Source organism: Oxyura jamaicensis, chromosome 1 (genome assembly GCF_011077185.1).
Source record: "Oxyura jamaicensis isolate SHBP4307 breed ruddy duck chromosome 1, BPBGC_Ojam_1.0, whole genome shotgun sequence".
NCBI classification, from domain to species: domain Eukaryota; kingdom Metazoa; phylum Chordata; class Aves; order Anseriformes; family Anatidae; genus Oxyura; species Oxyura jamaicensis.
This window is the reverse complement of record NC_048893.1, coordinates 53,722,302-53,744,014: the sequence shown is the minus strand read 5'-3', so window position 1 is coordinate 53,744,014 and position 21,713 is coordinate 53,722,302. Positions and strand designations below refer to the sequence as shown.

Genomic DNA, 21,713 nt, shown 5'->3' with positions numbered 1-21,713 from the left:
AGGATAGGATAGGATAGGATAGGATAGGATAGGATAGGATAGGATAGTTCAGTTGGAAGAAACCTTCAAAGATTACCAAGTTCAACTGCTTGACCACTTCAGGACTAACCAAAAGTTAAGACATATTATTAAGGGCATTATCCAAAAGCCTCTTGAGCACTGTCGAGCATGGGGCATCAACCACCTTTCTAGGAAACCTGTTCTAGTGTTTGATCACCTGCGTGGTAGATAATTTTTTCCTAATATCCAGTCTGAACCTCTCCCAGTGCAGCTTTATGTCATTCTGTCGTGTTCTGTTGTTGGTGACCAGAAGAGATGGGTACCTGCCTCTCAATTTCTCCTATTTAGGAGGTTGCAGAGAGTAATGAGGTTACCTCTCAGCCTCCTCTTCTTGAAACCAGACAAACCAAGTGCCCTCAGCATTTCCTCACAGAACGTCTTCTATCCCTTTTACAAGCTTTGTTGCCCTCCTCTGGTACTTCCAAGTACCTTAAGAACCTTTTTTGTATTGTGGAGCCCAGAATTAGTAGGTAAGTTCCCAAAATAGGGCAGTCAGGGATTCCAAACAGGAGATAGGCAAAGATGTGGGAAGAAAGAAGCATGAAGGAGTTAAGAGATGAAGCACATATGGATTAGAGACACAGGTACAGGCTTTGCATTGTTCTCTGTTGGAGTGGCTAGGAGTATTTCTGCAGTGTACAGTGACATCCATTTTAGTGTTTGCAGGGTGTTTGTGGTTTGACCTGCCTAGAGACACGTGTATTGGAACAGCTCTGTTCAAGCTGTCTATATATATGTCTGTATATATCACCTAGCCTTGAGGCAGGCAAATCAGGTCTTCCAAAGAAGTGCCTTAAGCTGGTAAGTCTGCTTGATGTCAGCTGGAACAATTTTTTTTTTCTTTTTTTTTTTTTCTTTCTTTTTTTTTTTTTTAATGGAAAACGATGGTGTTACTGGAGGTGATATGCTATACCCTTCCCCAGTACAGGAACTGGGCTGAGCTCTGGGCCAGTGAATTCTCTTCTGATGTGGCCCAAAATCTCAAGACAGATAAAAAATCTCAAGGGTGGGCTCTTAGCAAGCTGTGATCCAAAGGCAGGCTTCTGATAAACTTTAAGAACAGAAGTTGTGCATGCTGAAGGTCAGGGCAGACATGGGTACGATGATTTGAAATCAGTTTGCATAATAAAGCTTTCTTTCTTCTTCCTTTTATCCCTCCCAAATTAGCTCCTAGCTTCTTCTCTAAAACTATTCACCCTGAACATGGAAAGTAAGTGGTGAATGTTTGCCACTAACTCTTCCTAACAATCACAGCTTATTTGTAGCTTCGCCTCCAGCTGCCTGTGTGGAGCCATCCTGAATTTCTGCCACCTCTTGACACAATGCCTTCAAGGTTGGGATATCTCCTACTTTTGTTTGGAGGTTCATTAGAGCACTTTTCCTTTGCTGTCCTGCTCAAGGCCTGCTGTGAGTACAGCATCAGCTGTGGGTGCTAAGGATGTAGAGTGCTCCAGAGGTAAATATTCATGCATGGACAGGAGCTGTCCCTCAACAGCTTCAGAGAAAGCAAGAGTCCTGCCTGAGCATTACATCTGGTTTGATTTTTACCTTGACCTATTCATTCATCAGCTCTTCTGGCTCTGGCGTGGCGCTCTCTAGCACACTTCTCCTTTTTTCCCCCCACATTGCCAATGTCAGAGATCTACCACAGAAAGCAAGAATGACGGTGTACATGGTAACCAAGTGCAACTAACTCAAGGGGAAGTTTGGGGAACACAGCTTCCTGGAACTGTGTGTACGTCTGTGTGGGGGTTTAACCCAGCTCTTCCATTGGCAGGAGTATCACTAAACCTGAGAGAGGACTTCTTTCCTCCTCGATTCACAGTTAGTGGAAGAAAGGAGCAAGACCGCAAGACCTACAGTACACATCACATAGTGGGGGGTGAGGGAGGGAAAAGAAGAAGAAGACACTCTTCTCCCCAGCCTCCATCAACCACACTCTGGTTCTGGAGCGTTCACCCACCCTCAACCTGCTGCAGAATTAACACAGGAAAAATCTTTCCTTTAAAATGAAACCACTTCCTGAATCAGATGGGTTTTCTGAATCAGGAACTTCCTTTTATCCTCCTCTCTCACTGGAGTATCCCAGACAAAATCCCGAGGTACTGTCACTGCTCATTTCAGTCTGCTCAAACACAAAAGGGGACTCAGGCGTCCCCCCCAAAAGCTGCTGGGGTGGATTTGCATTGCATATTTGTGGATTTGCATTGCAGAAGTAGCCAAGGAGCCTCTGCTAGGTCAGAGCAACACGCACACACACACAGCTTCCTTCACTGATACAAGCTCATGAGATGTGGTCGGAGGGACCAGGAGGGGAAGGGAGGAGTCACAGGGCAACCCGCCCCCCCTAAAGCTGCTGCGATTTTGGTCACTGGCTCCAAGTCGTTTCAGTTCTGTGAAGCATCTGAGCAAGCAGAAGGCAAGAAGGATCAACACCTTTGTGGAAAACACGTTGGGCTCTTCAGGATGGACTTTTCTCCTGCTGGTAAGCCTTGACCGCCTTTTGTCTTGTTTTCAGGGAGGGCTGTGCACCCAGTTTGATGGGGCAGAGCGCACCGTGAAATCCCAGCAGTGAGTGAATGCTGCTGCTGGTGGCAGGAGGAACGAGCTGGTGGAAGATCCCTGGTGGTCCAGTTACTTGCTTGGCAGCCTTGAGCAGCAGGCATGGTTTTGCTTTTACTTGCTCTTTCACGAGGAAATGCCTTTCAGGTCAGGAGAAGTGTTCTCACTGACCTGAACATGTCCTGTGCTCAGAGTGCCTACAGTGCTGGTGATCCTAAGCTGAGCTGACTTGGGGATATCAAGGGTTTATGCAACACTTGTGATGAGCACCCATAAGCTTTGGCTTCTCTCCATGCAACTTTGGCATGGCTTGCAAGCTCCTGCGTGGTGTTTCCCTACAGCCTGCAGAGGCTGGTTTGCATTTGCAGAGCGTCTCATGCAGGTGGGTGTCCCAGAGCAACAAGCTTGCTAGTCTTTTGGCACTGGTAGCCTCTCTTGCTTATGTCTGTCAAAGGTTAGTGACTATGTTAGGGTTCTACCACCTCCAAGTGGCCTGCAGGTGGGCTTGCCTTGTCCTGAAATAATCTGAAAAAGCAGGCGTGGGTGGGGGAGGTAAGCCACATCTGAGGAACTGAGAGAGATCTCGGGTTTTATTTCCTAGTTCGGCAGATGGTGGACAAAGTGGTAGGGATTCAGCAGAGAAAGGGACACTACTGCACTGAACATGTTCAGCCTCCTTCTGAACTTCTATGCATCTGTGTGTCTGAGAGTGGGAAGGACAGAGGCTGAACAAGGGCCAGGAAGAAAAGGGCCATTGTGGAATGGCCCTGCTGTGTCTGACGCCCTGTCCTGTAGTGCGTAGGAAGTGGAACAGAGAATGAAGGGGAAAAAAACAGTGCCCACTTTGAACAATTCTTCTGCAGTTTTTAGCTCCTTAGCCAAAGAAAAGAGCACGATCAAACCACATACCAGGCTTGTATGGCAGGGAAATTGGTAGGACTAATTTCTGGCAGAGCTGTTGCCAGCATCTGGCTATTCATGCTGGTGAAAGCAGGGCTCATCGGGTCACCTGGCCCTCACCACCTGCAAGCCATGGTGGACAAATTTGCTGCAAGACAAACCGGGCAGGAGGAGGTGGGATACCTCATGTTTTGCTTCTTCTTTTGGGGTGTGCTTTCCGTAGAAACGGAGGCCCTCAGAACAGATGGCGTGACAGTCATTCACCCAGGTTGTGAATTACCAAGCTGTTTGTCTTAAATTTGCAGGCTGCAGTAGTGCAGTGGGGTTCTGCTCTTCTTCACATCTTTCCCCCCTGTAGCTGGATTGTGCAAATTCTATCTCTGTGAGGTCCATTTCGAATTTCTTCTGGCAGCGGCTGGTGGAGAACTGTGGAGTAGCTGCAAGAGGGAGACAGATTGGGTGGGAGGGGACTGAGGAGCTGGAGAGCTTCCTGCTACTGACCTGGCACCAGTGTAGGTGGTGGTCTGCACAGGAGATGACACAGAAGCTGTATTAATAAAAATAAATAAGTGAATAAATAAAGAATTGAGGTGGAATTCTTCCACCAGACAGCCTCACCCATGCAGGAGGTGCCCACCAGGATGCTCTGCTTCTGTGTTGCCATGGGTAGGTGTTCCCAAACCCTTCAGCAGCCACACTCAGAGCCCTACCTTACCTTGCAAATGGTCCAGGTGAACCTCTGCTGTGGGTGGGTAGCACATGGATGGTCTGTAACGGTGCTACAGACACAGTCATTCTTGATAACCTTCTGCTGCTGTTTCTGCAGTCCATCCTTCCAGCTCTCCTGTGTGCTCACTTCCCACTTCTGTTCTCCAAATGCTACATTCTCCATTCATATACTTTTGCCTGGGATTGAAGATTTAGCACGTGGGCAGCTCTGCACAGCCCATGGCTATGGGAAATGAATTCTTTGTTGTTCTCTCTGCTGGTCACCCAGACTTTTGGGTAACTTCAGCCTCCCCTCTAGATGGGGAGGCTGAGGCCATAAGTCTCCACAACTGGAATTGAAGTCTGTGTTCTGTTTTGAGAAACTGCTCTAGGAATACAAGCCTGAGCAATTCGTGAAGAACTGGCAGGTCTTCATGACCTCAGCCTCAAGGTGTAAGTCCCACAAGTGCCGTGCTCATGTGCATTCCTTTCAAGATTCGCTCTCTGAAAATAAATTCCAAGCAGCAGCTTCAAGTCCTCTCTGGAGAGGATGCCAACCAGCATCGACATTGTTTGTGTGTTGGGTATGGACTTACAGGCTTCAGAGCTGGTTTGGGTAGCAGCATCCCCCTGAAACTTGTGGGTGTTCTTCATCAGTGTGAAATTTCCCTTGTGCAGAGAAGCCTGACAAGGGCTATGCTTCATCTGTGTCCTGATCTAGCCCGAGAGGGAAGTGGAACTTGGTGGTCGTGAGGACTTTGACAGCTCTGAAGGCCGTTCCCCAGCACCCAGGTGCAGGGCTGAATTCCCTGTGCCATTGCAAGGGGCTGGAGTAAGCCAGCCTTTTCCTGCTGATGTGGCTCATTCTGGAAGTGGAGAAGGAAGGAGAGGCAAGGCAGTCTGCTCCTATTCACTCATCTGCTGCTTGCCCAGCTGCCTTTGCTGCTTTCTGTGCCTTTCTGTGGACAGTTCCCCAAATGAGCCTTTTGCATTCACTTCCCCTAATTGTAGACCCCAATGCATACAGTAAAGTTGATGAACAGCCTCAAAATAGCCTTCAGCAGAGCATTAGGCCTTCTGTTAGGGAAGCAGACTAACGTGCAGGAACTGACCACAGAATTATTATTTTCTGAGGAAATCGGGGACTTAAGCAGTTTAGGAAACTTAGGAAACCTTACAAGGACCCTCTGTGCAACTCTGTGTAAATCAGTCTCAAATTTTGCTCCAGGCATCGTTTTCCTTCCTATCTCACCCCGTCTTATCTCTTGATTCCCTCGCCTTCTTCGTGACTCACATGCTTCTCCTCATCCACCCTCCCCACGCACAGTCTTTCCCACACGGTTCTCGTTTTGACACACCGGGCAGGTAAATCACTTGGGGTTTTCAGAGGTTCGGGAGGAAGGGGGACAGAGTTATTTACAATCTCAGTGGGGGTCGTGTGGGTGAGATGGTGCCCTCTGGGAGCCTCAGGTCTCTTTGAGATGCTTTGGGCTGCTTCGGCAGACAGGGAACAACTGAAGCAAAGCAACCAGCCACACCACAGACTTTACTCATGGGGTGGGGGGAAGGAGAGGTTCCTCAGGTAAGTCCTGCTGCAATGCTTCGTTGGAAAGAAATACGTGACAGTGTATAAGCGAGAATGTGACAATTCCATAATTAGCAGACCCTACAGGGGTGAGGGAGATGAAGCTGAGGAGACTGAGAGGCTGGCTTCATCTCCTGCAGACTCCAGACCCAAAGTAAACTGAAAGACCCAGGCACTGCTCACAGGCAGGGCTGACGTTCAGGGGGAAGTCAGCGACCCGCCTGATGAGCAGCAAAGCCGCTGTGCTGCGAGCAGCCAAGTGACGCAGGTTTTCCTCCTCTCTTGACCATCCTCAGCAGCAGGCAGCCTCTTTCAGCTCTTCGCAAGGGCTGCCCACAGAGAGGCTGCAGCCTGAGAAAGGTGAGAGCACACCTTAGCATGACTTAGCTCACGGAAACACAACCAACGAGGATAATGGGGGAATGATCAGGAGCAGGGAAGGCAGGTCTATATCGGTCATTGTGTCCACGTCAGGAAAGAACGATATGGACTCCAAGATGACTGCCTTTGTCCTGTTTTCCTTTTGTCTCTCTTGGCTGGTTCCTTCCCCTTTTTCCCCACTCGTATTTATAGCAGTTGTTTTGCATGTGAGAGCTACACTAAGAGAATTTCCAAGGCAGCTGGTTCCACTTCCTCTTTTTCCAGGAAGATGGGAGGCCCAGGGGATTTTGGCTTATGAAACAGTGGAGCAGGGCATCCATCCCTGACTTGCTGGGGAGTCTCTTTCTCAGTGCTCAGATGCAGCAAGGATTCTGGCTGCAAGTTCTGCAGTGAGCTCCCAGCAGCTCCAGTGCCCTCAGCCTTGTGTGAGCCCCCTGTATTTTCCTGGGGCTTACCATCTGCTTTGCCTCTCTGCGCTGCCACCTCCTCTTTCTCCTTGCTGGAGAGGTTGTGCTTCAGCAGGATTATATTTAGCAGCAGTGCTGTCACCCCAATTCTTCTAGGTCTTTTATGAATCATTTTGTGGTCTCCTTGGCTTTGTTGTTATCTGTTTGACTTCCTGTACATTGCGAGGAAGCCTGTTCGTATTTCTGTATTGTATGTAGTCCACAGTGGGGAGGAAAGCAGATTAACAGCCTCCCACAGATGCTTCTTCTTCAGCAAGGCTTTCATTCCCCAGATCCTGCCCTCAGACTTGAAAAACCTTGATTCTCTTTCTCAACCCATTTTTGTCTCTAGCTGTGGTGGATCAATCAATGAAGCAAGTGTCTCTTCATGGGAGGCTTGGAGTTAGATGGAGTATTTAGGTCACAGGTTGCTTGAACCAAAAGGCCTTGTACACAAGGGTGGCTGACACAAAAACCACCAAAGAGCATTTGGTAAGACCTCTTCATTGTGCTTGCAATGACTAAAACTGGTTGTGTGGGTGGCTGGGTGGGTGCCTGCAGGGTTAGAGGACTGCCAGCAGAGAGGCTGGCTACTAGGCGGGATGTGTGGGGCTGTGCTGCTGGCTCTGGACTGAGAAACTTTTGCAAGGCAAAGCTCAGGCACAGTGGCTGAAACAGCAAGGAACATAGATGCTGGAGCATAGAAATCAGAGCTGCTATGACATGACCCTTGGAGAGGATAGGCACTGAGAAACTGAGATGGCTTTTCCTGTGATGTTTTGGCCTCAGTACTATTTTCACAGGCAACGGTTTGCTTTTTCAGGGTCATCTGACCTGAGCGAGGCTGAAGAGGCTGAAATAGAGACAATAAAGCAGCACAGAGAGGAGCTCTTAGAGGACATTAAGGTAAGGACCATCCTGTTCCTCCTGTCTGCCTAATCTTCTCAAAACTCTTCACCAAGGAATCTCTACACATAACGGTTCAGGCCATGAAGAAGTGCTCCTGAGCACTTGTTTTGGCATAATCCAGGTTGAATTCTGAGCTACAGGCTGTCCTGTCATATTTTTCAGCAGCATTCATCCAACCTGTGGTACTGTCATCAGCTGCTATAATGGATTATTTGAGAAAGAGTGATCAGTTTATTAAGAGGAATGAATTGGGATTGCATTTTTAGGGTTAAGGAAATTATTGTGATTTTACTAAGTCATATTGGCAGGGATCTGGCTCAGCATTTATGCTTATTTCAAATTATTGATTACCTTATAATGACATACCAGTCTGAGTTACCTGCTGCATCCTTCTTTTTTTTTTTTTTTTTTTTTTTTTTTTCAAAACTTCTGTTCCATTCATGGACCTTTAGGTCTTCCTTGAAGGACCCAGTCTCTTCTGAAAGGTGTGATGGAACATCCTTCCACACAACCTTCCATGGCTGAATTTGCTTTTCTTCTTTTCTTTTAGCAGACCTAAATATTTCTCCACCGACTCCTAAACAGTCTGAAAGCGGCAGATTCAAAATCAGTCAGTAATACCACATCACAGTCATGCATGGGGCTGTACTACTTCTGCTCTTCTGCCTCCATCACCATGGAATGTGTGTTCTCATCTTGCACTGAGTTTGCATGCACAGCATGAGGGTGTCCGGATATCTGGAGAATGAGTGCAGTATTTCCTTGAACAGAGTAAAGGATTAAGCCAAACTACCTAACACTTCTCAGGCTTCCAGACTTAACATTTCTGCTGCAAATTCAGAATGGTGTCTTGCCTCCTCTTGCAAAACAGACTGTGAATATATGTGCATGTGGTTTGCTTGTGCTTGGTTTTAATCTCTTTGGTTTTCAGGAAGGACAATGGGCACTGTAGGAAGTACGATATTTGGACAGGAATTCTACATTTTTTACCCACTATGGACAGAGAAAAGATGCTAGGCTACACTGACCCTTGTTCTAAATCCTGAAGCCATTAGCCAGTGTGCATTGTCCAGTGGAGAAAGATGAGTTCAGGTGAACAGATACCTAGAAATAGAAATCTTTTCCCATCTGGATTTCTTCAGAATCTATTTAGCAATACCCTTTAACACAAAGACTGGGGAGAGGTGGGTTGCTGTCTGGTGGGGGAGAAAGAGGAGGAAAGAAGACGGGCCTAATCTTGCCTGCTACGCTGCCAAGAGACAGTAGAGAATAAAATAACACTGATAATCATTTGAAATTCATGAGCTAAGATCACATATTTGTGACAGTTGTGCAATATCTAACACTTATTAAGGAGCACGCCCAGCTCTGGCAGACTGATGAAGCAAAACAAAATGAAGAGCAGAGAAAAACTGAAGTCCAGAAGATCTTTGGAATTGTAGGAATTGTAGGATATTGGAGAATTTCAGTTTCTCTGCTAGCGTGCACACTATGACTGTATCCTCACTCCTAGTTGAGGCAAAATTTGTCATATAACAACCCTTCTTTCCTTGCCTATTCTGGTTTGCAAAAAGAATAATTTGAGTGATTCCTGGAAGAAAGCTGTGATGCACTCTGGCTCAGAGGGGGACCCAAATTGCAGAAGGGAAATAAGGAGATGCTGAGATTGTGGTTTCCTTAGTAACGCAGAATATCCAGCCAGGAAGGCTATGGCCTGTCACAAACCTAAAGGAAACTGGATTCTGCAACTGGCTCTTAAAATTTGCCAGTAGTTCCTCTTCTTTTTGTCCTCTTCTCTTCTTTCTCCACCTAAAGACAGGTATCAGCTCACTGATACTGAGTGACAGAAGCATTAAAAACTCTGTGTTTCACCACATGGCCATTTCTGATCCACGCTGACCTCCCAGTTACTGGTTCCACTTCCCCTATCCTGGATGTGTAACTAGGCTATGCAAAGCAAAAACTAGAAGGAAATGTGCATGGTGTAAGGAGTCACATCTAACATTGTCTGAAGAATTGAAGTCAGCACTGGGGTGAGTTCTCATACTCGTCCATGCTGGCTAAGCTTGATTATCCAGCCCTGAATGACAGCAGACATGGGAATACCCTCTGCCCCTCCATCCCATTATTATTTTTTTTTTCAGCTGGATTCCCTTTTGGATGGGCAAGGTCACATCGAAGCTGTGCACATTTCACAGACACCCTTGTCTGGTTCTGACTAGCTGACCTGGCCTTCTCCTATAACTGAGGGAAGAAGTAAGACATGCTCCTCACATCTGTTGCTTTTCCCTCAATCACCTTCACTCTCCTGATATTTCTTTTGCAGAAGTTGAAGGAACAGATTGCTCAAGTGTTTGCAGAGATTGAATGCTTCCAAAATGAAGAGAGGCAAGAGACAGACCATAACCCTGGGGAGCAGACCAGGCAAGTGGAACAAGATAGGTATTCCTTTGTTTATAAAGTCTCCCTCTTGATGTTGAGAAAACAAAAGCACCAATGGGATCTGGATCACAACACGGACAGGAAAATGATGACAGGAATGCTATTCTTCTCTGAGATTTCTTTCTTTCTGGACAGTTAGACATCTTACCTTGAGATATCTGAGTTACCTTGTAAGTGTCCTAAGTGAAGCACCTTTTTTATAAGTTTGACTTCCCTTCTTTGTGGTTGCAGAAAACTGTCACAGAGGGATAAACTTCTTTCCCTGGGTCGGAAGAAATTCAACATGGACCCTGCAAAGGTAGGATTTGCTCATTCCAGCTATGAGGAGAAAGCTGTGAGGAGGAGGTTCTCATGGCTAGTGGTCCATGCCAAAGGAATTATGTCCAGAGAGTGTGGGGTGGCTTTCTACCTTTCTAAGGCTCCAGTCAGTAGCACCTATCCCTGAATAAGGTATTTTGGTAAGATGAAGCTCTGTTGCCTCCCCAAATCATGTGGGGCACTCCCCACATAGGGCATCCTATCAGATGCAAACCAAAGCTAAAAGAAATAAAGGGAGGATGGTTTAACATCGTCAGTGTATCAAGAGATATTCTATTCCTCAGCTCAGCTCTTCTTGCTTGTGTGAGGCTGAGAATTGTCTGTAATGTGATGGAGGAGGATGAGGTAAGGAGAAGGTGGGAAGTTCTGAGAGTGTATCAGGTTCCTTGGTTCTTTCAGAACAGAAGTGGCCAACCTGCCTCTGTTGGTTTGGAATTAGTTTTGGTTTCATTCATACTAGTTGGACTGGGGAGCAAGTCTAGACCCTCCACTTTCTGAGACTCTCACCAGTGGGGTCTAGACCCCATAGCCTTCAGCTCTCTGCAGAAAGCTGCATGACTAAGTAGAGAAGATGTGAGAAAGACAGTTTTGTTTTCCTTCCACCTTACTGGTGGGCCAGTTTTTGAACTCTATAAAGAAAACCACAAGCTGCATTTAACAACCGCTCATCAGCAGCTAACCACAGCTAGCAGCTTGGACAGCTGCTGGTCTGAGTGTCAACTTTACATGCCTCCTTCCCTGCTCTGCCGAGACCCTCAGGATGCCTTCCCCAGCCCACACTGCAGCTGGAGTGCATGTCCGTCCCTGGACATCCCTCTGCCAGCGGGAGCTGTTTTAAAGGACTGATAATGGTACTTCCAGCTCACGTGAGAGCAGGCTTCCTTTCTGTCTTTCTGTCTGACCTTGGTTTGAGGCCCCAGAGGTGTCTGTCTCTATAGCACTGTGCAGAAATGCCCAAATTAATTCTGACTCCAAACTGTTTTAGTGTTATTAGGTCAATGCTCATCAGCCTGGCCAAACTCCTATAATATGTGTCCATATTGCTTTTTAATTTAGAATAAGCACACCCAGATCTCTGTTTATTGCTCCCCTTTTTCTACATACTTTAGGTTGATAAGTCTTGCAATGCAGGGAACTTTCTTTGCCACTTCCTGCTAAGGTTGTATTTCATCCAGGCAATGCTGATGAAACGAGTTCCTATCTCCAAGTGCTCAGGGCAAGTTCCTGAGTCTAGGGGAGGTAAGCGTTAGGAATATGGCTGAACAAAATCTTCTGGGAGAAATATTTTCTTCTGGAAAATGGAGCTCCACCGTCACTGTAATAATTTGCAAAATTAAATTGATCTAACTGAAATTTCATCTGGGGAAAAAGAAAGGAAAATAGTGTGGAGAAATCTCCCAAACATTTCAATTTCTTCTTTTGAAACTGCTTTTTCTTTGGGGCATTATAGAAATAGTTTTTTATATATTACAAGGCAAAGTGAATTGATTCTGTTGAAGTAGAACATTTTGATGGATCTAAAACAATTTTCATTCCTTTATTGCATTTTGTGAGGAGAACTGCAGTGTGGTCTGGAGAATTGCAGTGTTCTTAGATACTGTTATGAATCTGAACCAAACCTCAACTTTCTGTAACTTTGAAAATCATGAAATTCTCTCTAAAATAGAATGTTGGCTGTTTGCACAGCCCTGCTCAGACTCTCCATATTTTAAAAAAAACACACTGCATCCTTACTGGCTTAGGAAGATGGAGCTGAAGACATTACAGACTTTTCTGTTCTGTGGCCTACAAGAAAATTTGGGAAAAAAAAAAAAAAAGGCTCAAGCCCACATTTTTGTTTGAATATATTTTTTGATTGGGTCTTCTTATTTTCAAGCAAACATTTTTCTTTAAGTTGATTTGGGAAAAAATGGCAATTCAGGACAGAATACTAAGACACTTTGATTGAAAATATTAAAATGAACACTTCTGACTGCCTTAAATCTACCTGACTGTTTGGACTTTTGGCCTACGCTGCCCTTTTTGTTTGCTTTAGTTTCCAGTTCAGAGAATATTTCTCCAAGTCTATAGATGAACTGGGTGTGAGACTGACCAACTGCAGTAGAACAAGATGGATGGAAAAAGGGTGTGGAGATGGCAGTGAACTCTCATGGAAGGGCTGGGGACTAACAGAGGAGACAAAATCATCAAAACTAGGGAAAGTTGATATCACGATATTGAAGTCCTACCTTTGCACCAAAAATCTGTCTAACTTTGCTGTTTTGCTTCTCCTCCCTCAGGGGATCCAGTACCTGATTGAGCAACAGCTATTGTCCTCAGACTTGCAGGAGATTGCCAAATTCCTCCACAAGGGTGAAGGCCTGAACAAGACAGCCATTGGGGATTACCTGGGTGGGAGGTGAGCTACCCAGCCAAGATGAGGAGGCCCGTTGGAGGCTCTGTCCTGCCTGGCCCCTCTCAGCCACCCTTTTAGATGACCCCTGGGAGACCACAGGCAGGTGCTGAGCCTGACCATGATCTCACACCACAGTGGGCTTGGTGTGCAGGACACCTTGGAGGATGTCCTTTGGACTGTGGCTAAGGCTGGCTGTATGGGTTACCTGTCCTTCCATCTGTTCTGGAGTCAGTCTTCCCAGGCAAAACTGGTGCCCATACATCTTGGCTCCATGTTGGGTAGAGAGGATGGGGAGGCTGGGAGGGAGCCAGGTGCATGTTGTCACACAGCAGGGCATCCAAACTGAGCAGGGCCAAAGTTCTCTTCTAATCTTTTCCCCTGTCCTCTCCCAGGGACCCCACAAACATTCAGATCCTCCAAGCTTTCGTGGCATGTCACCAGTTTGCCAATCTCAACCTGGTACAGGCACTAAGGTGAGTGAGTGTGTAGGAAGTAGCAGATGGAGCAGGAGCCTGCTCAGCTACTGGGTCTTACCACTCAGTAAGGTGATGAAAGCCACAATGGGATGAGATGGGGCTTCCCGAGGCCCTGATGTGTGTGTTGGTTCTAAGCCTGTTTCTCTGCGAGGTGTTAACATAACTTCCCTTGGAAGACCTCTTTCATGGCCTGTAGAATGGACTAGCCATTTGCAGACAAGATGGGGAAAGCGAGGTGGGTCATTTGTAGCTTCAATGGGCAGGATAACTTATTTTTTGTACCAGGAAATACATCAGTCCACAGTGTTCATTATGCCAGTGACAAAGTGAATTCTGTCTTAGAGCAACTCATTCTCTTATAGGCCAGCAGAGCACTCCCTAGGGAAAAGGATGTTTACAGTATGTTCAGTTCTGCTTCCTCCTTTTAGGGAGTTTAAGGCTGATGAACCCAAGGACTCTGTAGAGAGAGAAACAGATCTCCTGCTTCCTGTGCTGTGTTGTTTCCCTGGTGTGATGGGATGCTTTCCTGTATTTTCACGGTCTCTCATGGGCGGAGGGAGGGGATAAAAGTCCCTTGCACACTATCTGACTAACCCTCTGACATGCTACTCCTGACAGACAGTTCCTATGGAGCTTCCGGCTGCCTGGGGAAGCACAGAAGATTGACCGTATGATGGAGGCCTTTGCCAACTGGTACTGCAAGTGTAACCCAGGAGTATTCCAGTCCACAGGTAGTTATGGGGAGAAGAAGGCCTGAGAAGCTGAGATCCACTGTTTCCCAGATAGAGGAGCCTTCCTTCCCCATTCACAATGCACAGAAAGCATCACTTGGAAGTGTGGATGCCATCTTCCATATTCTCTTACCTTAAGTTAAAAGAGGCAGACCAGTTCCTGTGAAGCTTTTCAGTAGGCTGAGGGATCTTCAGTCCTCATTTTGCTACTGTGCTCCATCCCATCCCTTGAGAAGTGCTCCCAGCCCCACGTGAAGTGCACAGCAAGGATAGCACTTACAGACATAGGTCTGTAGAAACTTTCCTGCTAACAGAGCTGTTACCTGACCAGATCTATCCAACTTGCCATCATAGGAGATCAGCCCTCCTCTAGCCCTGTCTGTTGTTCTTCTAGCATAGGAGGAATCTTCCTGTTCGTCCTACAGCTGAGGGGATGAGGCTGTTCACCAGTAACTGGAAACCCTGTTAGAATGGGAATTGATTTGCCCTCTAAGACAAATGCCATCAGTCCTGTTTTTCCTTTCTCATTGACAGATACCTGTTACATACTCTCCTTCTCTATCATCATGCTTAACACTAGTCTGCACAATCCCAATGTGAAAGATAAACCCCCCTTTGAAAGATTTGTATCCATCAACCGAGGCATTGACAATGGAGCAGACCTGCCAGAAGAGCTCTTAAGGGTAAGAAACGCTCTGGCCTCCCATTTTCCACAAGTCCCTCTTTTCTCTCTGGCTTGGGGTCCACTGAGAATCAAAGGTCCAGAGGTTGCAGTGTAATGCAGGTCTATTGACCTTCTGCCCTATAAGGGGAAGGGCTACTTGAGGAAAAAGGGCAAAGGTACAAAAACAAATCTAGAAATCATGGATAGGTCTTTAGAGAGAGGTGTACACATGCTTGTTGGTGAGGTCATGAAACAAGAAAGACAAGGCTGGAGACATTCAGTGAATAAGCAGTATGGGTTTAAGCAAGTTTGTGTTTTTAAGTGTGTCTGTGTGAGAGAGGAACAGATATTGTAACTGTGAGCCAGAGAAGGACATACTGAGAGAGAGAGACACACAGAGACAGAGCAAGTGTGTAAGAGATGGCCTAAATATATACCCACTACATGTGGCGTGCAGGCAAGTGCTCAGGGAGTATGAGACAAAGACAACCTATAAAAGATGTCTGTGAGCAGGCCAGGGAGTGCAACACCACCTTTGTGGGAGGAAGTCGGGGGCAGAGCGGCGGGTGTCTGTGTGCTGTGTAGGTCTGAGGCTGTGTGAACGGGGTACCTGCCTTTTTGGGAGCTAGCTGGACACCTGGCTCCTTTAGCCAGCTTAGAAAGCCCTAGCTTCCTAGGGAACTGGCTGTTTCTTGAGGATATGTGCTTGTGTGGCAATGTTACTGTAGCCCAGAGTATGTATCCCTTCCCCTTGTTCATACCTAAATGAATACCTGTAGCTTTCTCCAGTATTCCCATCAGCCAGGGCCTGAATACTCTCACAGCAGGATGTATCTTTGTGCAAGTAGCACCAACAAGCCCCAGCTGAGTGTCAGGGTCTCTTCCAGCATCTATAAAGCTCTTAGCAAGTCCATCGTATTTCTGATCGCAGAGGATGAAGATGCAGAAGGGGAGACAGAGACAGGAGAGGCACCTATTAGAACAGCTGGAGCTACCAGTTTCCCAGGGACTGTGCAGGCAGAGGACCTGCCCTCTGAGGCAAAGTGGAAGTTGGCAGGCTGATGACCTTTGTCTGGTTTCACTCAGCCAACCTGGGTGGAATAACTTATGCTTTGCCTCAAGGAGGCTGCCTGCACCCTAGGTTTTGTTGAGCAGCATCCCCTCAGGATAAAAGCTTTAGATTTTCTCCATTTATTTCATGCAATCTGGGGGAAGTTGCAGAAGCCTGTACTTTTATTTTTTTTTCTTGGCCTGGGACTTGGGTAATAAATGATGGCAAATGCCAATGATGTGAGCAACATCTTTGTACCCTCTGTAAGCTAGTAACCTGCCTCTCTGTCATTCTGCTGTTATGAAAGTCACATTTTGTGTAATCATCAATGCCAAATGCCATGATTCTGCGAAATATGTCTCCTTGCGGTCACGCAGATGCGCATGCTGGTCTCTGCACACAAGCTCTCAGCAGAGTGTTTGATCACTGGATGGTGCACCACCAACCCAGGGCCCAAATGGGGCTGCAGTCTGTGTCACCCACCTCCCACCCCTACACTTCCTTAGTATTACCTCGTTGCCACCCACAGCAGTCAGTCCTTGCATGACATGCTGAGGTCAGTCACTGCAGCCTGTTTTTGATATAGGTATGCGGTTTTGTGAGTTTCCAAAATGGGTCTCTGTGTTGTTTTTTTTTTTTGTTTTGTTTTGTTTTTTTTCTTTTTTTTTCTTTTTATTGTATTTTTTGACACAGGATGCACAAAATTTGCAGTCATCTCTGAGACCCTCTGAGGTGTACATTGAGGGCTGTTGTATCCCCAGTACTCACCGTCCCCCAGTACTCTCCTCCCCCTTCACCCACCTGCCCCTGTGTAGAGTGAAGGGCCTGGGATGGTTGTGTACAAGCTTTGTCAGAAGTGTGTCTTTCTTTCTTTCTCTTTCCCTGCCCCCTCCAATGCTCTGGAGCAGAATCTGTTTGAGAGCATAAAGAACGAGCCGTTCTCCATACCAGAAGATGATGGGAATGATCTGACGCATACTTTCTTCAACCCTAGCCGCGAGGGATGGCTCCTGAAACTAGGTAAGGGACAGCCTTCCCCTAGCTCCTCCGAGTTCCCTGCCCTCATGCCTCCTATCACAAATCTCCCCCAGGAGCCCACTCAGGAACCCAAAACCCAGCCGGGCACCAGCATCTCCACTGTCCTTCCACTGCTGCAGTGGGATGAGGCTGACACCTGCTGTTGAAATCTGCTGTTGAGCCTGCTCTCTCCTCCCAGCCCCTTTCCTACAGGGTGTCTCTGCTCCAAAAGGGGACCCAGAAAGATATCCCTCACCCCTCCCCATTCCTAGCCCCATCACAGCAAAATTGTCTCCCTGTGTGTTGTGTGTGTCCTCCATATGGCATCACCTTAGTGGGGAGCACCGCAGTTTCTTCCTTGGGGCTGCTCTACGGGGAGAGCTGGAACGTCCTGCCTCTGTGTGTGTATAGAGCAGGGTTGGGAGGAGGATGGCAAAGTGTGGGACTAATGGCTTTTGAACCTCACTGCCTTTAGGAGGACGTGTGAAAACCTGGAAGCGTCGCTGGTTCATTCTGACCGATAACTGCCTGTACTACTTCGAATACACCACGGTAAAGGCTTAACTCCGGGTTGGGAAACTGTGTCCTGCGTGGTTACAAGCCCCCGAGGGGCCAGGGAGGAGCAGAGGGTAGGGGGCACGCACTGCTCTGGTCACCTCCCCAAAAGACACGTCTGGGAAATGAGAGAGGCTATGTATTGTGGCAGAGATGCGAGGAACATGTTGGGTGTTAATTCATGTTTCCTTGCCTGCAGGACAAAGAGCCTCTGGGCATTATACCGCTGGAGAACTTATCAGTCCGGAAGGTGGATGACCCCAAAAAGCCAGTAAGTCTCCACTGCTTGGTAACTCTGCCAGTGCAGGCTCTCAGGTGGTCAGTGGGAAGAGAGGATGCCTGCACTGGGAAAGGCTGAGGTGGCTGGGGGCATGCTCTGGCTCTGGGGAGGTGGGTAGTGCTGTGCGGTTAGGGAACGTGCCCAGGAAGGGACTTTTTTTTTTTTTCTCTGTGCATCTTCTGTGCAAAGCCACTCCCCTGATAAGCCATGACTTTGTGAGAAATACCTTCAATCTTCATGGTAACAGGCAAAAGAAAGTATGTCACATCTACTCAAAAGAGGAAGAGATTTTTATGTGTGAAGCAAGGTGACAGATCCCATAAGGTGTTCTGTGATAACTGTTGATACTCCACCTCTTCATAAAAGCTGTTTTAGTGTCCAGCCCTTCATAGGAAGCACGTGTTTACCTCAGAGGGATGGTTTGGAGATCTAACATAGGAGGATTCTTGGGGCAGGGAAGGTGAGATGACTGCATTTCAAAGACAGAATGCTCTCCTCCCTGTTGAAAGCTCTCTGACCCTGTGGCATAGCTTCCTTGTTCCCCCTGTCCTCTGCTGCAGTTCCATTTTGTTCCCTTTCTGACAGAACTGCTTCGAGCTCTTCAATCCCAACTGCAAAGGGCAGAAGATCAAAGCCTGCAAAACAGATGGAGATGGGAAGGTGGTTGAAGGCAAGCATCAGTCCTACAAGATCTCAGCAGCCACACCAGCAGAACGTGATGAGTGGATTGAGGCAATAAGGTGAGGAGACCAGAAGTGGAAGCCCGAGCCTGTCTTTGGCCAGCCCTGGGACAAATTGTCACACAATTTATTTGGCTACCAGGGAATACAGCCTGAAAAAGAGGGTGGGAAGAAAAGTTTGCAGCCTAACAACTACTTGAAGTCAAGGGGTTTTGAGACCCCTTTTGGAGAATCTCTAACCATAACTAAATTCTCCCCTACTTGCAAATCTCTGGTCCTACTTTTCAGTGAGCTATCTGGGCAGGATCAGGTAGGTTGCCTGTGCTGTCCTCCAGCATTAAATCTCTTGCTCTTCCTCTCATTTCCTCCTACTTCCAGGACCAGCATAACACAGGATCCTTTCTATGATCTGGTCTCCGCCCGAAAGAAAAAGATTGCCAACAAAAACTGAGCCCTGACCTGGTCACTGGCAGCAGGAAACTGTATTTGTTGGGCAGCTTCCCTCTCACGTGGGGCACTTCCAGTGAAGAAATTCAGAAGTATTGGCTCCCTCTGCCTCCCACATGGTAGGAAGATGACTGACAGGACAACTTAGCAGATTTGCTTCTTCCCTTTCCAGCCTGAAGGCAGAGGCACTGGGTGCAACCCGCTGAGGACGGTCCGACCTGTGGGCACAGCACTTCCCATGTCGTAACACAAAGGCTCAACGGCCTTTGGTTTTCCGTATAGCTCCAGGCATGAAGGACAGGATTTGAGGGGAGAAGAGAATGTCTCCAGTACATCTCTAGCCCGCAGGCAACCCCTCCAGCTATCAGATGAGGCTTGGTTACTTTTCTGAGGAACTATGTGGGTGCTCTCAGGCCAGCAAAGTATGGTTCAGTCAGTTACAGAGTAGAAAAGCTCCATTGGTTTCTCTTCCTTGAGAGAAGTGCAGTGGTTATGGTGAAGGTGTCACTGATATTTAAGATCTCCAGGATGAAATCAGAGGACAAGGGAAAATAAGAAGCCCTCTGTTCAGAAGAGAGCCCTCTTTACCTCTTCCTATAGCCATGAGGGCTGTAATCCTGGAAAGTCCCTGCTCTGCAGCTGAGACATAGGTTTTAGGAAGTAACTATTGTTAGATGGGGAGATAAGGTGTATGCTGAGTGTATAGGGGCTGCTGGGCCAGGGAAGCAGCTCTGGGTCTTTGTCTCTCTGTTTTGATACTCAGGGACCACCACAGGTCCCCCTAGGGAAGAACCCCAAACACTAGCTCTCCTCCTGGCTGATGGCTTCCCAGCAAACTTTGCTTCCTTGCACCACCCCAGGGGCCCAGACCGTGTATCTGAAAGGTCTGCAGCCAGCAGGCATGACAAATCAGAGGTGCATATGCACCACACGCATACAGACAGGCATGCACACACACAGAGGCATTCCCACCTTCACAGACTGGTTTCACCTGGCGCCTGCTGGCTTTTGTCTCTTGTGTGAAGAAATAAAAGTGTCTGAAACAAGCCGAAACCTCAGGGCAGCGCGATCGTTTTCGTGATAAAAGCAGAGGATGTGAGATGAGATGTGTCGTGTTCCTGTGCGTAGCAAAGCAGCCGGAGCACCGCCGCAGCTCTGCAGTGCACCCAAGATGCAGGAGGGCTGGGCGCTGGCACAGGCAGACAGCTCTTGGGAGGAGTAAATGGGACAGGAGGAAAGGTGAAAAAGGGAATGGAAACACTCTTTGCAAGCTGGGAATGGCATGGATGCAAGTACTAGAGAGCCGCTACGGAAAATTACACTTGCAGGGTTAAAGTCCTTCATAAGCTATGGCTATTTTATCCCTTACATTTCAGGGCGCTCCTAGTAAATACCAGGGCTCAAGTCTCTGCCTTTTTTCTTCCTGCAGAGGGCTCTATCCACCAGGAAATCCGCAGCAGGGCCTGCGCCGCCTGATTATTCATTCCAGTTATTTTTGCCTGAGCCACAGGAACGTTGAATTAATTTCGGGAGGCAGGGAGTGTGTCTCGGAGTTGAAGCACGCGCGCACCCTGGAGAAGGAACGTGAAGGTTTTCTTCTGCTCGCGCCTGCAAATGTCTCCCGCGCTGAATCTCTTTGTCACTGACGTGATACGGAGTGAGTTTTTTGCCCACTGCTATGCGGTACGTCCGCACACACACATCCGCTCCCGCTCTGGGTGCAATGCAGGAGGAAGGGTCACGGCCAGAGGTGGGAGGAGAAGTCAGAATCTGGCCCCTCATGCTGGCGACATCTCCAGCATGTATAAAAAAAAATGTACAAGATGCCCCAGAGCCTAGGATTTGGGTGAGAAATGTCTATTTTAGTGCCTCTCAGACTCTTGTTCTGTGTGCCAAAAGGCACCCAAATGTAGCTCTTCTGCCCACAGTCTGGTTTTGGGAGAGGGAATCCAGGCTAAGCTCTTCCTCGAGCTTACCTGGATCATTCATTTGGCAGCAGACACTTCCCAAGCAATTCCTGTTTCCAAATTCCTGCAATTCTCTTCAGGTTGCCTGTGTCCCTTCCTGTCCCTCCTTCCCCCAGATGCCCACACTGAAAAATAGAATTATTCCTAATGGGGTGAGGGAGGACAACATGTGAGAAGCAAAACAGAACACAAAGAAGGGCAGTTGTGTCATTTCCATCCATCAAAATAACCACAAGAGTGAGGTGAAGATGGACCAGGTTTCCTCTCTCTTCAGAGGCTGAGGTAGGGAGACAGAAGCAGTAAGTTTGAGTGAACACAGTGGTACCTGGTGTTGCCCACCAGCAACGCAACACCTCTGCTCGCCGAGTGCTATCCCATACCTCATGCCTGCTGAATACCAATGTGTCTGCATGAGGAGGGAGCAAAATGACAAAAATTGGCCAGGGTGTCTCAGGCCAGATCTATAAAATTTGGCAATCCACTTGTGTCAGCGTGCCTTGGCAGCCACGCTTGGAGCTGTTGCAAACTCGTGATGGGAACAACTTGTATAACTGGAATAGCACCACCGGGCAATGAGTTGCTGCTGGTCACCATCACAGATTTCCTTCTCAGAGGGCACTACACACAGCTGCATGCACACAAACATACACAGAGACCTTCAGGTACTAAACCTGGCAGATTGCTATCTGTTGATGTGTTCCTTTTTCTGCTCATAGGCAGCACACATGGGTCACACAGACATGCATGCAGAAGACTGGCGTTTATTCTCTGTGTGCCCAAGGACTCCTGTGCACACCCACTAATTTGTTTTCATAATAAATGTCTGCTTTCACAAAAGGCCTGGAAAAAGAATATCATGGATGTGTGGACTAGACCACATCACTGCATCCTGCCTCCTCCCCCTTCTTCCCTTCCTCCCGTCCCTGTTTATCAGCTCCTTTTTGGAAGGCTAATACATTTTAAAAAGGCTTTCTAGAAATTGCTTGCAAGCAACAGAGATGGAGCAGCTGTGAGGAGAGCCAGCAGACTCATTCAGCACTGCTTATATCTAGCAAATGGTAGGAAAACCTTTCGGAGGTGGAGGGGAGGGCAGTGTGGAAGGCAGGCTGGGCTGAATTCGGGATTGAGAGCCCATCACA

At 47.6% G+C, this 21,713-nt stretch overlaps 1 protein-coding gene across 3 annotated transcripts in view; it reads left to right on the top strand.

Annotated features, from left to right (window-relative positions):
• The window catches only part of CYTH4 (cytohesin 4), a 42,009-nt gene extending 20,598 nt beyond the window's left edge, over window positions 1–21,411 (top strand). For 2 of the 3 annotated variants that reach the window (XM_035345088.1, XM_035345079.1), the window contains exons 2-14: window positions 2,274–2,545; window positions 7,466–7,548; window positions 9,878–9,975; window positions 10,225–10,291; window positions 12,591–12,709; window positions 13,099–13,179; window positions 13,801–13,913; window positions 14,448–14,596; window positions 16,537–16,648; window positions 17,121–17,197; window positions 17,400–17,471; window positions 18,066–18,220; window positions 18,539–21,411. In XM_035345088.1, coding sequence (XP_035200979.1) covers window positions 2,347–2,545; window positions 7,466–7,548; window positions 9,878–9,975; window positions 10,225–10,291; window positions 12,591–12,709; window positions 13,099–13,179; window positions 13,801–13,913; window positions 14,448–14,596; window positions 16,537–16,648; window positions 17,121–17,197; window positions 17,400–17,471; window positions 18,066–18,220; window positions 18,539–18,611 — 1,398 coding nt within the window. In that variant the 5' untranslated portion in view covers window positions 2,274–2,346 and the 3' untranslated portion in view covers window positions 18,612–21,411. Of the gene's footprint in view, window positions 1–2,146; window positions 2,163–2,273; window positions 2,546–7,465; window positions 7,549–9,877; window positions 9,976–10,224; window positions 10,292–12,590; window positions 12,710–13,098; window positions 13,180–13,800; window positions 13,914–14,447; window positions 14,597–16,536; window positions 16,649–17,120; window positions 17,198–17,399; window positions 17,472–18,065; window positions 18,221–18,538 lie in introns of those variants that run through there. The other variant, XM_035345098.1, reaches the window with a different exon arrangement.
• Window positions 21,412–21,713: the final 302 nt, after the last annotated feature.